This window comes from Corylus avellana, chromosome ca3 (genome assembly GCF_901000735.1).
Source record: "Corylus avellana chromosome ca3, CavTom2PMs-1.0".
NCBI classification, from domain to species: domain Eukaryota; kingdom Viridiplantae; phylum Streptophyta; class Magnoliopsida; order Fagales; family Betulaceae; genus Corylus; species Corylus avellana.
The window spans coordinates 35,286,551-35,301,848 of NC_081543.1; the positions used below are offsets into that span (position 1 = coordinate 35,286,551).

The 15,298-nt window shown below is 34.1% G+C and overlaps 2 protein-coding genes across 2 annotated transcripts; both read right to left on the reverse strand.

The window, feature by feature from the left end:
- Positions 1–1,782: 1,782 nt before the first annotated feature.
- On the reverse strand, positions 1,783–7,222 carry LOC132175463 (disease resistance protein SUMM2-like). The gene is made up of 2 exons (XM_059587416.1): positions 7,006–7,222; positions 1,783–5,079 (listed from the first exon to the last, which is right to left on the reverse strand). The coding sequence occupies exon 2, from the start codon at positions 5,075–5,077 to the stop codon at positions 2,111–2,113; it is 2,967 nt and encodes a 988-aa protein (XP_059443399.1). The 5' UTR covers positions 5,078–5,079; positions 7,006–7,222; the 3' UTR covers positions 1,783–2,110.
- A 5,250-nt stretch (positions 7,223–12,472) lies between these two features.
- LOC132176177 (uncharacterized) lies at positions 12,473–14,780 on the reverse strand. Its single transcript, XM_059588310.1, has 2 exons — positions 14,485–14,780; positions 12,473–13,083 (listed from the first exon to the last, which is right to left on the reverse strand). The coding sequence occupies exons 1-2, from the start codon at positions 14,711–14,713 to the stop codon at positions 12,917–12,919; spliced, it is 396 nt and encodes a 131-aa protein (XP_059444293.1). The 5' UTR covers positions 14,714–14,780; the 3' UTR covers positions 12,473–12,916.
- Between the last annotated feature and the right edge of the window lie 518 nt (positions 14,781–15,298).

Genomic DNA, 15,298 nt, shown 5'->3' on the forward strand with positions numbered 1-15,298 from the left:
GATGAAATAAATAGTAGTTCTTTTATTTTCATTGATATTTGTAAAATTATAAAATCTATCTCACACCAATGGCTAGAAGGATGGTTTCAGATTTGATTGGTCACATTGGTGCTGTCACTATAAAAGTTAAACCTGTAAATTAACTAATTATCACTAGAATTATACAAAAAAATTAGTAATATAACCTTTTTTTTATACATTATTCGTAAATACATGTAAACAATAATATGCTTCTTAGCTTTTCGTAGGGAAATAATACAAATGATTGATTGATAACGATCTTTTTATTAGATCCAAACTTATTGCTCTAGTAAGTTGTACAATTAAGTATAAAATGATAATTAATTAATATCTCAGGGTTGATCAATATTATTGCTACACATGTCCTTCACTATATTTATACAATTATTGTATAAATTATGCTTGGGTTCTGGGTATACCTTATAACTTCGAAATACTAAACAACGAGGAGCAAACGACCAAAAACAGCCAATATCCAATATGATTTCTTTCTCATCAGGGCTAGAGAGGAGGCTAGTCAGAACAGGAGAGGGAGATAAAACATTATTATTGGCATTTAATACAATTAGAAAGAGCATAAGCAACATCATTATCGTCAACAAAAGTCTCCAAAAGCTAATCCCACCCATAGCTTTTCCCTACTCTCTTGGATTATATATGTTATCTGATTGTTGAAGATAATTCGATGATTTATAGCAGGGAATTATCCATTTCTTATACATGAGTTTTTGGAAAATATTGAAATAAATATATTTTAGTTTTGCGAAAATATTTTTATATGAATTGGAAATTTTTTATTTTAATGAAGAGCTCTTTGACTTTTGGCAAAATAGGGTGGCTTTCCATTAGTTAGTTAAGTAACTTATAATTAAAATATGTCTCTTGGCAAAAGAAAAGGGAGATCATTGTTTTCCCAAAAGTTAATATGCGTCTCCAAGGAGTAACTCAATCGGCTGAGGACACGCCTTATGAAGCGGAGGTTACTAATTCAAATCCCTCATCTCCATCTTGTGTGGACATGTCAAAAAAGAAGAAGAAGTTAATATGCATTTATCCTAAAGAATATAAAATCTGCAAAATAATAGAAAATTAAGAAGGTTAATTATGTCGGAAAATAGGGTGGCGAGTTTGATTGAATTATGCTTGATAATTGTTATCACCGTAATTATCCCACCATGAAAAATAGTGTATTTAGAAAGTAGTTCAAGGCATAATCCAAGGACAACTTGCTGCAATTTTAAGACAAAAAAAAAAAAAAAAAAATTTGCCTTAATGAAATGTACAATTTAATATTCATAATTTTTTTTTTTTGTGAAAAAAACTTTCTTCCATTTCATTAAACCAGAGTATGAAACTCTAAAGAAGTATAGCATTAAGTTCTAAAGAAACAATAGGTGCAATACAAGAAGGGCAATCCTTCATCCAAACCCTATCCTGTGAGCTTGATAGAGCAAATTTTGCTAGACCATGTGTTGCCATCGCTTGCCGAATTAGCTTCTCTATTGACATGATTTCCCATCCAGCTCCGCCTCGTGTATAAAATACTTCGCGCATCCTCTATAATCTACCCATCAGGGCTCCAATTTGGACTCATGTTCCTTAACGCTTGAATCACTTGAAGGGAGTCTCATAATTTATTCACAGTTCATAATCATCTTTCACATGGCTTATCTTTACCTATAAGGGCCATAACCCTCTTACGGTGAGTTATTTTTGTCTTAAAAAAATTTAGATTCATTTTTGTCTTTTTGCTGGCTTTAGAGGGACATTGACAATTTTTTTTTGTCGTTTGAGAAAGACATTGTCCTAATTTATAGTTTAAAGAGATATATTGTCAATTGAATTCTAGTTTGAGGGGGTACTTTTCCTTTAAGAATGACAATAGAGTTAAAACATCTATCAATGAATTCACTCGGCCACATTAAACAAGCTAAGGCAGAATTAGTCTCATGATGATGGGGTTATAAGCAGTAAACTAGGTTTGATTAGGTCTAGAAATCTAAGGAAAAAAGAAGGAATTTTGACGAAAAAAGAAAAGAAAAAAAAGCATAAAAAGTGATGGAAGAAAGAAGTTCTCAACATGGTGTTGTTACACATATCGTGTAAAATGACAAAAGGGTTGAAGAACATTCTTAGCATGGGGATGGTCCCATTCCAGTGATTCCCACCATTCTTTGGGAAACGCTTTTATTATTTGAAGGGAAGGAGGAGGAGATGGTTGACCATCAATCCAGGGCAGAGACAGAGGGATCCTCTTTAGCTTCCGACAATAACGTAGTATTATGTCTTGCAGAGAATCACAAACTAGTTCTGCATTACTAGCACATATGCTCTTCAGCTCCGGCAGGTCCCATAATTGCAAAAACCTTAATTTGGGGAGAGTGAATATGAGTGTACCAATACCCTTTTCCGTGTATTCTTCCACTTCACCTTCATCGGCTTCCATCGCCACTATTTCCACCAGATTCCAACAATCTTCCACATAGATCTCTTCCAGGTTGTGGAGGCACTTCAGCAACCCTGGTGTGAAAAGCTTCTTTATGTTCGGACATTTACATATTCTAAATTCTTTGAGACAGGATAAGATGCCTGGTGGTGGAGATTTTGATCTTGAGAAAGATCCATCACATGTAATGATGTCACGTAAGTTCTGCAAAAATGAAAGGCGCAATGATTCAAGGCTTTGAAGAGGGAGAATGCATGAGGACGAGGATGACAAAGAAGAAGAAGAAAGCACTTGCTCTACTCCTTTACACTTCCTAATCACAGAGGCCTTCAAGTTTGTTGCAGTTTTCAATGATTTTATATCACACAAACTTCTTACATCATTGCACTCTTGAATATAAAGGTACTCTATATCGTTTGGGAGCACAAGGGAGTCTTCTCCTCCTCTGCTTATATTGCACCTTTTCAAGATCACACATTTTTCAAACATATCGCTTTCATTCAGCGTAAAATCCGGATCGTCTGATCCCACTTGAAGTAGGTAATTGCTTGGTCCTCCTCCTTCTTGCAAAGATTTGCTATATGCATTGAAGTTGCGGACTTCGCAGAAATGTCCATGTAATGTTTCCAACTTTCTCAAGCTTGCTACCTCCTCTCCAACCACCTTTGACGTCGTGGATGACCGGTAAACTACAAGATACTGCAGATGAGAGAAATTGGCTAAAGTCCCAACAGGTATCATCTTTAGATTGTGTGCAAAAAGATCAAGGTATCTCAGGTTGACCAACATTTCCATACCATTAGGAACTTCTGTAATTCCTGTATGCCCAAGATCCAACCTCCTCAAAGCAGTAAGCTTTGCTAATGAAGGGACATGATTCAATTGATCACATTCTGTAAGCAATAGTGCCCTAAGGTTCTCCAAGTTGGAGATTGAATTCGGCAAATGTTCCATGGCATTGTATGACAGATCAAGAACCTCAAGCGCACACATATGCTCAAAAAAAGAATCCGGTATCCTTCTTAAACCATTATATTGGAGCATCATGGTTGAAATTCTAGGACACCTTGGGGATGCACTAGAAGGAATTTCTGATATTTTGTTATGCATCAAAGAAACTTTCTCAAGATCCTCTGTCCAATTTTCTTCATCTGGTAAATCCTTCAATCCCATTCCAGCTTCCACCATGAATCGAGGACTCACATTCACAATTTGGACTGCCATGTCCCTAATCAAATCATGCATCTTTAAGAATTTCTTCTCATATGGGAGGTAGTCTATAATACCTTCAAGTAAGCAGGAATTTTCAAGTTTGTTCAATATAGTGTGACCCCTGTCAATCTGCGCCTGCCTGCTCTTCATTTTGTCAATCAGTCCTTCATCAATAAACCGCTCTATCAACTCCTCTCTTTTGATTTTATAATCTTCAGGATATAGTGAGCAGTATAGGAAACATTGTTGCACTTTTGAATCATTCAAACTCCAATAGCTAAATCTTAGCACTTGGAAAACCTCAGTTTCCATGTCATCTTGTCCCACTTTCGATTCTTTCAAAATTTCCAATGCATTCCTCCACTCACTGATGCCATCTACTCCCCTCATGCTTCCAGCCATTACAACTATTGCGAGTGGCAAACCTGCACATTTTTTTGCAACAGATCTTGTGATATCTTTTAGTTCAGGAGTCAATGGAATTTCATGCCCGAGTTTCTCCGAAAATAAGTTCCAAGCCTCTTCCTCTGAAAGGGGCTCCACTTTGATTTTCACTTGGCAACTCATCCTTCGACACAAATCTAATGATCTTACGGTCAGAATTAATTTACACCCATTTACTCCAAGAGGAATCCCCACCTTCTCTAAGAGAAAATGATTCCATACATCATCTAAAATGAGTACAGATTGTTTTCTTCTCAGCAAAGCCTGTGCCAATTTTGCAGCCCTTTTCTTTTCATCATCCACATTCGAAAGGTCTAGATCCACCATTTTGGCAATATCATTCTGTAATTTATGAATGCTAAAATCTTGTGATACTGTAATCCAAAAAACATGATCAAAAGTGTTTGGATCTTCTAAAAGTTTGTTGTGGATATGAGTGACTAGGGTTGTTTTCCCCACTCCGCCCATCCCGTATACGCCAATGATTAAGACTTCTTCCTGCATTAAGCATGCCCAAATCTTTTCCATATTTGCTTGAAACATATGACCCAATAACTTTGTTGTCAGCAAGGCATCTCCTTTGGTCTCATGTGCTTCAAATGTGATCCCTTCAGGAAATCTTCCTTGTTCCACAAGTTGTGTCACTTCTCCACTCAACTCTTCCACTCGTTTCCCCAACTGAGCACGTCTGAGTAGTCTCCTCTCTGCCAGTGCTTGCTCCAAGCGCTGAACATCTCTCTTTATTATTTCAACATTTGTCAACCAATTTTCAACTTGTTGCCTTCGTTTCTTTAAAGACAGTGACTCAGCATATTCCAGTTCTTTATTTACATCAGCTTCCCTGCTGCCCAGGTTTTCTAATTTTCTTTTCAGCTTTTGCATCTTTTCATCAAGGCCATAGCAATAGCTTAACTGTTTCCCCCCCATGACAACTATTTGTTCAAAGATCTCCATACCTAATATCAAGAAGGCATGAAATTGAGTGTTTTATGCTCGACTTGGAATGAAATCAATCCAAAAGAAACTTTTTGTGAACTGCTATGCATTATTTCCATGAGAAATGTTCCATAAGCCAAACAAAGAGCAAGAGAGTGAGAGAGGGAGAGAGACATCAACATGTTAAGCAAAAGGAAAAGAGAGCAATATTTTTTGCTAAGTTGATTGCAGAGCCATTAAACGGCAAGATGCAGTACAACCAAATTTCTAGAGAACCTAGCATCACGCACAGCACAAATGTTGGTCTAATATAGTTAGATATCTGATAAAAAAGAATCACATGAAAAACAAATTCCCACCCTCACAATCAAAACGGAGCAGAATATGTGACACCCCAGAAAGTTAGTCCACATTGGGAAAAGGAATTGACCACAGTAAGTGGGTGGATTATCAAGCCACTCATGAGTGCTAAGTCTCATGTAGGTTCCTTATTAGATGAGATTGAGATTTATAAGTAATTCTAGAGAGTTCTAGTTGTAACTTTAATTAGTCATTTTGAAGTGAAAAGCGCAGATGTCACTAGCATTTTCCCTAAATTGTTACAAACGGTATAAGATCAACCTAATAACACCATATGATGATAAGACACTGCATAACGTGGGCCCTAACAAGGATGTTAGGGATTTGAGTGGATGAGTTATCAAATAACCACCTCACAATTTGATAATGCAAATGTTACTAGCGTTTTCTCTAGGTCCTTATAGAATAAGTATTAGTCATACTGAGCATGAATTAGAATAGAAAAAGACAATTGAATGGCATTTCTCAAAACCAAAATTCCATCATATTGAGGGAATGGAATACTTGTCTTGACAGGCTATTTCGTTATCAAGGATCTTTAACTATATCTATTAACAAAGTGTTGTGACAAAAATAATTGTAGGATCCCAAAGAAGCAGGAAAAAAAAGAATAGAAAAGTCGAGTCATACACGACACAAAGGATGCTATAGTGACCTAACTGTTGTACTGATACTATTATTATTAAAAAAAAAAAGAAAAAAAAAAGGGGGTCCCCTAATAATGGTACAATCATGCATATTACATTACCATCTTTCAGCCATCTCTTTTCGCAAATTCAATAGATTAACCATTAGATTTGTGAACTCATGTAAACTCCACACAAATTCAATGGTGGATTCATCCATTCACGATAAAAATGGTTGAAAAAGAATGAATTCTATCATTTCTCTTATTCCAGAAAAGATTTGATCCGTCTTGAACTTCAATTACAACAATATTTCTCAACCAATATTCCTTAATTTGAGTACCATTCAAAATGATTCAAGTAAAGAAGCGAACAATTCATCCAAAGAAACAAAACTAAGGAAGTGAACATATAAAGTCAAAAACAAAAGCAACGATGATACCAGAGAAATTTTGGTGTGCCATTAATTATCATCCTTGTTAGTTGTTTCTTGAGGCATTAACTCTAAAAGACCAGAACAGAAACGTTTCTTTTCTTTTTCTCTTAGCCAGTAGAAAGAAAGAAAAGCAAATATCAAACAGAAATGAAAAAGAAATTCCAGAGACCATCATATCTCCTTTCAAAATAGCTTAGTGTATACAAGAGATGTCTTGGTGAAAGGTAGCTTCCAATAAGGTGCAGAATTTGTGTGGGGAAAGAAAAGTGTAATCAGATATGAGCCCTTTAGAAAAGGAAAACAACTAAAAACGAATAAGCCTTAGAAATTGATATTTGTTAATCATAGTATTTATGCCACCTTGAATAATAACCAAAACTTCATAAATTACAAACTAAAACCAAAGTAGACCAGAGCAATCTCATGGGTATTTTCCCAACATGAAGTAGAAAAAAAAAAAACCCCAGAAGAATTAAATACATAATTCAATGTAATAAAACTGGAGAAGCAGGTATATAACTCACTTGATTGGATGATTCAGTGCAGCAAACAACTCTCTACTCTCTATCTTTCTCTTCAGTGGTGAAATGAAATTCCAGAGCCAAGAATGAGTTATACACAGTAAAGTTGAAAGCTCAGAGAGTAGGAAGCTTTTAGATACCAAGTGAAGTCTTGGAAATTGGTCAAGTCATGTTGTTTGACCTAGTCAAGTCTCAATGTCCAACAAATTTGCATTGACAATCCCCCTTCCATCTTGGATACTGCACTCTTGCAATCCATATTTTCTTTCGTGGGCCTGTAAATTAAGACAACAATACCAAAAATAAAAAAAGGGTAAATTTTTAGGTTATGATTTTGTGGCCAGACCATCCATCTTGCTAGAGTATATAATAAAAAAAATTAAAAAAAAAAAAAAAACCAAAAACAAAAGTGCAACCAAACAAGGCCTAAGCACAATCTATTATGTTGTTTAGTCAAATCACGAGGCATTGAAGTGAGTCAAACTTGTATGTTCATTAAGTCAAATCATAGTTAAAGCATTCTTAGCGGAACCGGTGGTGTGCAAAAGACAATTTTTTTTTTCAAACCCACAAAATTAGTGCCCAGAAATATACCAATAACTTAGGACAAAAATTTATTACAAATTAGTTTGTAAATAATTCATTTAAACTAATTTAATAAAATGACGTGTCCCTTAATCTTTAGTCTTTCATCCTTTTATTCAACCATTTCAATAAAAGAAAATCTCTGAACATTTTATTAGTTTGTGTAGTACACAAATTGAACCACTTTATACATAGGAGTTTCTTGAAACCCGTCATGTCACATTAATTTTAGAAAATATAAGAATGAAATTTTGCCAATTGACTTGAAGGAGAAAGTGGACTGAAATTGTAATAGATTTGATTGATATGAGAAAAAAAAATATATATATATATTGTAGTAATTTTTTTATTTAAATAATAGTAAAATATGATTAATGTGATGCAAAAGGTAAAAATATTAGAATTGAATTTGATATGAATAGTTTGAGGTTTTTTGGAGTCCTTTGGCAAACATAGCCCAACCCGATACTTCGGAGTCTTTTGAGTTGAAAAGAAGAAAATTGGGGATGGGCATTCTTTGTACAAGTACGCATAAAAATATATATATCATCATTGAATTTTGATTTAATGATAATTTAAAAACCACATTAACATCAAGGTGATAAATAAAGATAAAAATTATGAATTTTTATTTATTTTTTTTAGCTTAAGATATATATATATATATATATATATACTCAATGCTTAGTTCCTTTACATATATATATTTTTTTAAAAAAAAAAAATTGGATGAATAAAATTTTCATTCCAACATAAAACAAAACACCAAGCTAGAAATCAATTATTTACAACAAACAAAAGAAAACCAGACCCAAAACAAACGGTCTCCTACAAAATAAATCACAAGTTAAAACTATTCTACCACCCAACAAAAAGAGAGCTCAAGTAGAAGCCATCACCCATTCTAAACCAAGATACTTAAAGGTATGCCCTGATTCTTACAAATTTTGACATTTTTATCGGTATAATTGAATTTTCCTTTGCCCTTCTCCAAACAAATAAGCCGTAAGATTTGGTCTACAAAATTTACCCTATTACAAAATTTAATACATTTCGATGCTTCCATATTTAATACACAGTTGCTCCAAAAGCCAATTTACACAGCGCTCTGTTTTTGTCCCCTCCACGCCATATGATTACACAACATAGAAAAGTGCAAGACACATGAAACATATACCAAGAAATCTCATGGCTTGTACCGATTCATCGCTCCACCCCATCTTATCTACTCAGGGTTCTTCTAACCTGATCAGGAACACCATCAAATCATCCAAGAATTGCCTGCCCATGAATTCCTTCATCATGAAAACTCTTATCACAATTTTGATTTCAAGTAGATTGCACTTTGTGTCTTCAAATCTGCACAAGGGTCATCCTTCTCTACTCTCTCAAGATCTTCAGACTTCTCATCATCACTTTCCTCCATCTTGGCTTGAGCTCTCTGCCTACGTTTCCGCCTGGGTTTTTTTGATGAGTTCTTTTTACCAGAGATTGATCGCGAGACAATCTTATAAATCAATGTTCCACCTGCAAATATAGTAGAAACCAATATTAATGACTATTCTAAAAGAAGCGAAGGGAAAACCTAGCAAGAGATTAATCATCAGTGCATTTTGAAGACTATGTATTCCATTAAATGTAGATTTGTTAAGCCGAACCAAACGGGTCTTAAAAAATAGAATCAATTTTCCAAAACCCAGTTTCGAGTTTGGCAAAATTTTAGATTTAAGACTTAAAACTGTAGTCTAAAAATCAAAATTGTGTGAAGCACAAGAGGGTCTTCAAACATTCTAGAGTTTCAGATTTGCAAACGACATTACCACAGGATGCATCTATCGATTCAGATAAGAAAGAATTGAAAAGGAGAAACCTTCAAAATGGTTAGCTAGGCCTTTCCATAACAAGCAGGGCAGAGTATGTTTGGATTGCGTTTAAGAAATACAGATTTTAAGTTAAAAAAACGTTTTTTTTTTGCAAAAATTTTATTTAAATTTTTGCCAAAAGTGCATTTGGGTATTTTTTAAGTTTTTTTTTTTTATCAAATTGATACCTTTTTCTTTGAACGTACTTTTTGCTCCTCAAACACGCAAACAAACAAACCCTTAGTGCACTGTGTGAAGTGTGAACTAAATAATGAAGTTAATGAAAGATTTTATTGCATCCAAATATTGATTGATTGTACTCAAACCAAAAGTAGAAGACAAACAAAAGACCTGGGATGAACTTTAAACTTGCTTATTAAATGAACTGTTCGTGAACACGAAATTAAACTCGATTATTAAATGATACATACCTGTTTAAAACTTGACTCGCTCGTTTAAAGTTTGTGAGCAAACTTGCATAAAGCTTGGCTCGTTCATTAGCGCGACTCCTATATATTTATTAATATATACATATTAATAAAAATAGTGATAAATTCCATATATCAACCTCAAACTACCACCTAATGGAGAATGTTTCCCATAAACTTTTAATTGTGACAATATCCTTTCAAAACTACCAAAACATTATCAATGTTCCACAAAACTAACAAAAAGATAAAAATGTCTTCATCGATTTCTCAATAAAACAAAATTATCCCTATAAATTCAAAATTTTAATTAATTTTTTTTTAAAAAGGAAATATTTTAATTTAAAAAATAATAATAATTTGTTTTCTCTCTTTTTTAAAAACGAATTTTTTTTAAACGAAACTTTATTATTTTTTTCATTTTAAAAAGGAAATTTAGATTAAAAAAAGATTTTTTTTTTAAAACGAAAATATTTTTTTAAAAACAGAAATTTTTATTTAAAAAATATTATTAAAAAAAAAAAAACCGAAAATTTTCAATTTTTATAAAAAAGAAAATTATAATTTTTTAAAATTTTTTCTAATAAAAATGAGTTTTTATTTATTTTAAAATTTGGCCACCGCTTGGATTTTTTTTTTATTTTACTAAGGATAATTTCGTTAATGGAGAACACTGACAATTTTTGATAGTTTGAAAGAAGACATTGTCACAGTTGAAAGTTTGAAAAAAAACATTATAATCAATTAAGTGATAATTTGAAAAAATTATGTAGACTTTCTCCTAAAAATGGTTTGCAGGGCAATAATCAAAAATATATTGAGTATAATAAGCAAGAGTTAATATATATATATAATACAAACGATATATATCCGTGTAGCCTTGCAGTAATACATCAGTTGTTGTTCACTTTTAAGTTCAAGTGTCCTTGTTGGCAGTACAAGGACAATCCTTCTACACCTAATTCCAATGAGTTTCCATCTTCCCCATAACACCAACTGTGTTTGTTTTTTCAAGGTGTGCCCTTCGCACGTCTCCCATAGGCTATCCCTCTAAATCTCTTTCAGTCTTTGCTCATTCTTCCTCTTACTCTTCGAATTTTTTTTTTCTTCATCAAGCTTCGTTTCTCATGGAACATCTGTTTTTTTTTCTTTTGATATTTTTTTATCATTTTCCTCTTTTGGACGAACGATTACACAAGGTTAGCGCATGGCACACCGTGACAAGGGGAGCCCGATTGCATATCGGTGCTAGCGCATGGCACACTGTGACGAGGAGGAGAAGTTGGTGCCGGTGACAAAGCTTGCGCATTTTGTATATTTTTTTTTTCTTCAAATAAAAAGAAATATTCAAAATCAAGAAGTTGAAGAAACAACTATCGAGTGAGTTCGACATGAAAGATTTGGGTGCAGTAAGGCCGATTCTTGGAATGAGAATAAGCAGGGACAAGCAAATGAGTACTTTGCAATTGTCTTAGGCTGAGTATCTGATTCTGAAAAGGTTTAGTATGAGTGACACTAAGCCAGTTAGCACACCCTTGGCTAGTAACTTTCGGTTATCCAACGATCAGTCTTCTAAGACAGAAGAAGAGAAGAACTTCACAGCTAAGGTTTCATATGCCTTAGTAATTGGAAGTTTGATATATGCCATGGTCTACATGAGACCAAATATTACTCATGCAGTGGGAGCTATGAGCAGATTTATTCAAACCCCAAGAAGCAACATTGGAGGCAGTGAAGTGGATACTAAGGTATCTACAAGGTACAACTGATAGATGCCTATATTTTAGAGAAGGCGAGCTACGACTATAAGGATTTGTAGATATAGACTTTGCTGGAAAGGTAGACCACAAGAGAAGTACTACCTGATATGTATTCACAGTGAGTACTACTACAATGAATTGGATTTCGCAAATACAAAATATTGTTGCCTTATCCACCACAGAGGCAGAGTACGTGGCTATGACTGAGGTCAGTAAAGAGATGATTTGGTTACAGAGATTGTTGGCAAAAATGGGTTAGGTGAAGAATGTTTTGCACAGTGAGAGATTGCTATACACTTGGCAAAGAATTCAGCATTTTATTCAAGAACTAAGTACATAGGACTTCGTTATCACTTTGTCAGATCACTCCTGGAAGAAGAGATTTTGACACTTGAGAAGATCTAGGGTAGCAAGAATTCAGCTAACATGTTAACCAAGATAGTTACTATAGAGAAATTGAAGTTGTGCTTAACTTCAATTGGTCTTTAGGCTTGAGGACAAGTGGACGAGTTGCAGTAGTGGCTACGACAATTTTGCGAAAATTGTTGAGATTCAAACTCATTAGTCTCCAAGTGAGAAATTGTTGAAAAATGAAGCCGAATGAGTAAACAATAGTAGTCATTTTATAGAAGCCTTGAATGAAGACTTTGAGAGTTGTTGCACCAACCATGGGCTTTCAAGGTTATCAAGCTGCATTTGAACTCTTCCCACCAAGCCTGAAGCAGCAAGCTTCAGTGTTTATAGAGTAGAGTAGAGAAGAAGAAAGGAGAGAAGCTAAAGGGGCAATAGCCATTTCGCCATATAGAGATAAATATGAGAGTTTGAAAGAAAAGAATATAGAGAGATAAGTCTAGTATAAGGCATATAAATTGTAGAACACTACAGAGGAGAATTGTGTGCAATCTCTCTCAGAAAATATCTCTTGTAAACTCTCATTGTAATTTTCTCCTAAATATAGTGAAATCTCTGCAACTCGGTGGATGTAAGCAGTATTGGCCGAACCACGTATAAATTCTTGTCTTGTGGTTTTGTGTGTGTTGTTGTTTTTCTTGGCAGATTGAATCTTAAGATCTTGCAGAAGAATTAGTGGCGCCTAATTCCCCAACATACATGCCATATGATTACACACAGTGAGATGCGGACATCCCTTTTTATGGTTGTTTTTTTTTTTTTCAGTCCTTTTTATGGTTGTTATGGGCTCCATAATATATTACATGCCATATCATTACACAACATAGAAAAATGTCATGGCTAGTAACCATTTCATCACTCCATGCACCTATCTTATCCACTTAGGGTTCTTCCTAGTTCTTCCAACCCACTTTTTAATGATTTCCTCCATTTTGGCTACCATGGTTTGCAATGCCTTCATCACCCCTTCATTACACTCACACTTCTTTTCACCACGAATTGATCGCCAGATAATCTCACTAATCAATGTTCCACCTGCAAATGAAACCAATAATGACTATTGTACAAGAAGGGAAAACCTAGGAAAATATTTGATCATCAATGCATTTTGAAGACTTCACAGGTTCACAAAGAAAACCCACAACTTCATAAATAATACAATAGCTTGCTTTGTCGTGTTCTATTTTTACTTCCACTAAACCTTCAGGATGGTTCAGCATTTGCATAACATGTAGAGCATGGCATTAGACACCCTTTGTTAGTGCCCCGTGTGAACCGTGAACATTTTTTTTTTTTTTTATAATAATGTAATCTCATTAAAATAGGAGAGGGGCACAACCCTAACACTCAGAAAATATAAAAGAGAACCTTTCAAATCAAGAGAAAAAGATGAACAAATTTCAAAATGTCAGCAAAAAAAAAAAAAAAAAAGAGGAAAAAAAATGCTATGATCTATGTACTAATATCCATGTGTATAAAACGTTAAACGTAAACCTTTTCAACTCCACCGTCGAAGTCTCTATATCTTCAAAGCTATGTGCATTTAGTTCTCTCCAAATACATCACATTAAATACAATAAAACCAACCTCCAAACTTTCAAAATGTTATAAAATCACACCTGACATCTTGAATTTACCAACAACTCTCTCATCCTCCTAGGCATAACCCAACCAATACCAATGGAATTGAAAAGTGAGCCAATAATGAACTTAATGAAAGATTACAGCATATGCATCAAAATATTGATTGTTCCATTAATTAAGATTCTCGTTCTCCATAGAAATAGGGGAGAAGAGAAGAGGCGGCATAATTGAGTTAACGTTTCTTTACCTCCTGCACGGTGTCGTTTGAATTAAAAAGTCTAGAGGGTAATATAGACCTCTAAAATTATAGGAGTTCTTTTTCTTCAATCCTGACCATTCATAAAATTATAGGATCCCGAATCTGCAGTGAAAAATGCAATTTAATGGCCAATCCGTAAAGCATTGCTCCATTGTTCTCACTTCCCAAGATAAACTACGAGTATTACAGGTTATTCTTGTGTCTTTTGACACTTTTTATATGAGTCTTAAAATTATGAACTTAGAGTATTATTGAATTTTGATTGAGTTATTTATTTATTTATTTTTAGAGGTCTCAAGAGTATAAGTTTCTCGAGGAGTTTTTACACATTTTAAATTTTTTTTTTAAAAGTTAGTTTTAAAATGATGTGTCACTATCTTATGATTTATTATTTTAAAAAGTGTGTTATCAACTCATAAGATAGCACATCATTTAAGAACAACTTTTAAATAAAAAATCATGACATGTCTAGCATTTCTCAACTTTCAATGCTACAAAGTAATCCTTTCGATACTTGCAAACATTCGTGAATTTAGAAGAAAGAAAGAAGAACACAAACAAAAGAGGTGGAGTGTGAAATGCGAGTAATAGACCTGGGATGCTCTTGAGACCCTCCTGGCAGCTATAAATGGCGGCGTTTTTGGCCAGATCGACTGCGATCGGGGCGATCTTGGCCCGGGTTTTCTTGTCCGACAGCTTCTGGGTGGCTTTGATCCTACCGTTGTTGATCTCGGTAACGGCTGCCGAGCCGTAACCACGAGCGCTCGAGCACCAGCCCTTAAGTGAGTCACCTATTGAGCAAAGGAAACCCCAAATCCCCATCTCCCTCTCTCTCTCTCTCTCTCCCCCTCTGATCTCTCTCAAAAGGAAAAGCAAGATGGCAACTTTGGTTTTCTTACGATGTAGTACATGCGAGTGGACTGTCCAATGCTTTAAAGATGTCGACTCGTCCAAAAGAAAAATTCGACTTTCCGAATTATTTTCAAAATATAATGCATAATAAAAAAGGACCGGGTTTTCTTTTAAATTGGGTTAGAAAAACTTTCTTCGACTCATTCTATAAAAATAATACATAAATATATAAGATGTACATATTTATTAATAATAGGGATAAAGTTGAAATAAATAATATATTAAAAATAATATGTGTTGTGCATGAGTTTTTAATATATTATTTATTCAAACTTTGTCTCTGTTATTAAAAAATATATGCATCTCACATGTTATTAAAAAAAGACACATATCATATTTATATGCTGAGTTGAAGAAAGTTTCTCCAACTCAATTTAAAAGAAAATTATGTCCATAAAAAAATAAAATTGTTATATATATATATATATATATATATATATATATATATTTGATAATTATTTTGTAATGTTAATACGATAGTTTCGATCGAGTCTT

Bases quoted from the DNA above. Each gene is read 5' to 3' on its own strand.
- LOC132176177 (XM_059588310.1), bottom strand. From the start codon at position 14,713: ATGGGGATTTGGGGTTTCCTTTGCTCAATAGGTGACTCACTTAAGGGC. The intron at 13,084-14,484 runs GTCTATTACTCG...TTTCATTTGCAG, and splicing joins GGGTCTCAAGAGCATCCCAG to GTGGAACATTGATTAGTGAG.
- LOC132175463 (XM_059587416.1), bottom strand. From the start codon at position 5,077: ATGGAGATCTTTGAACAAATAGTTGTCATGGGGGGGAAACAGTTAAGC.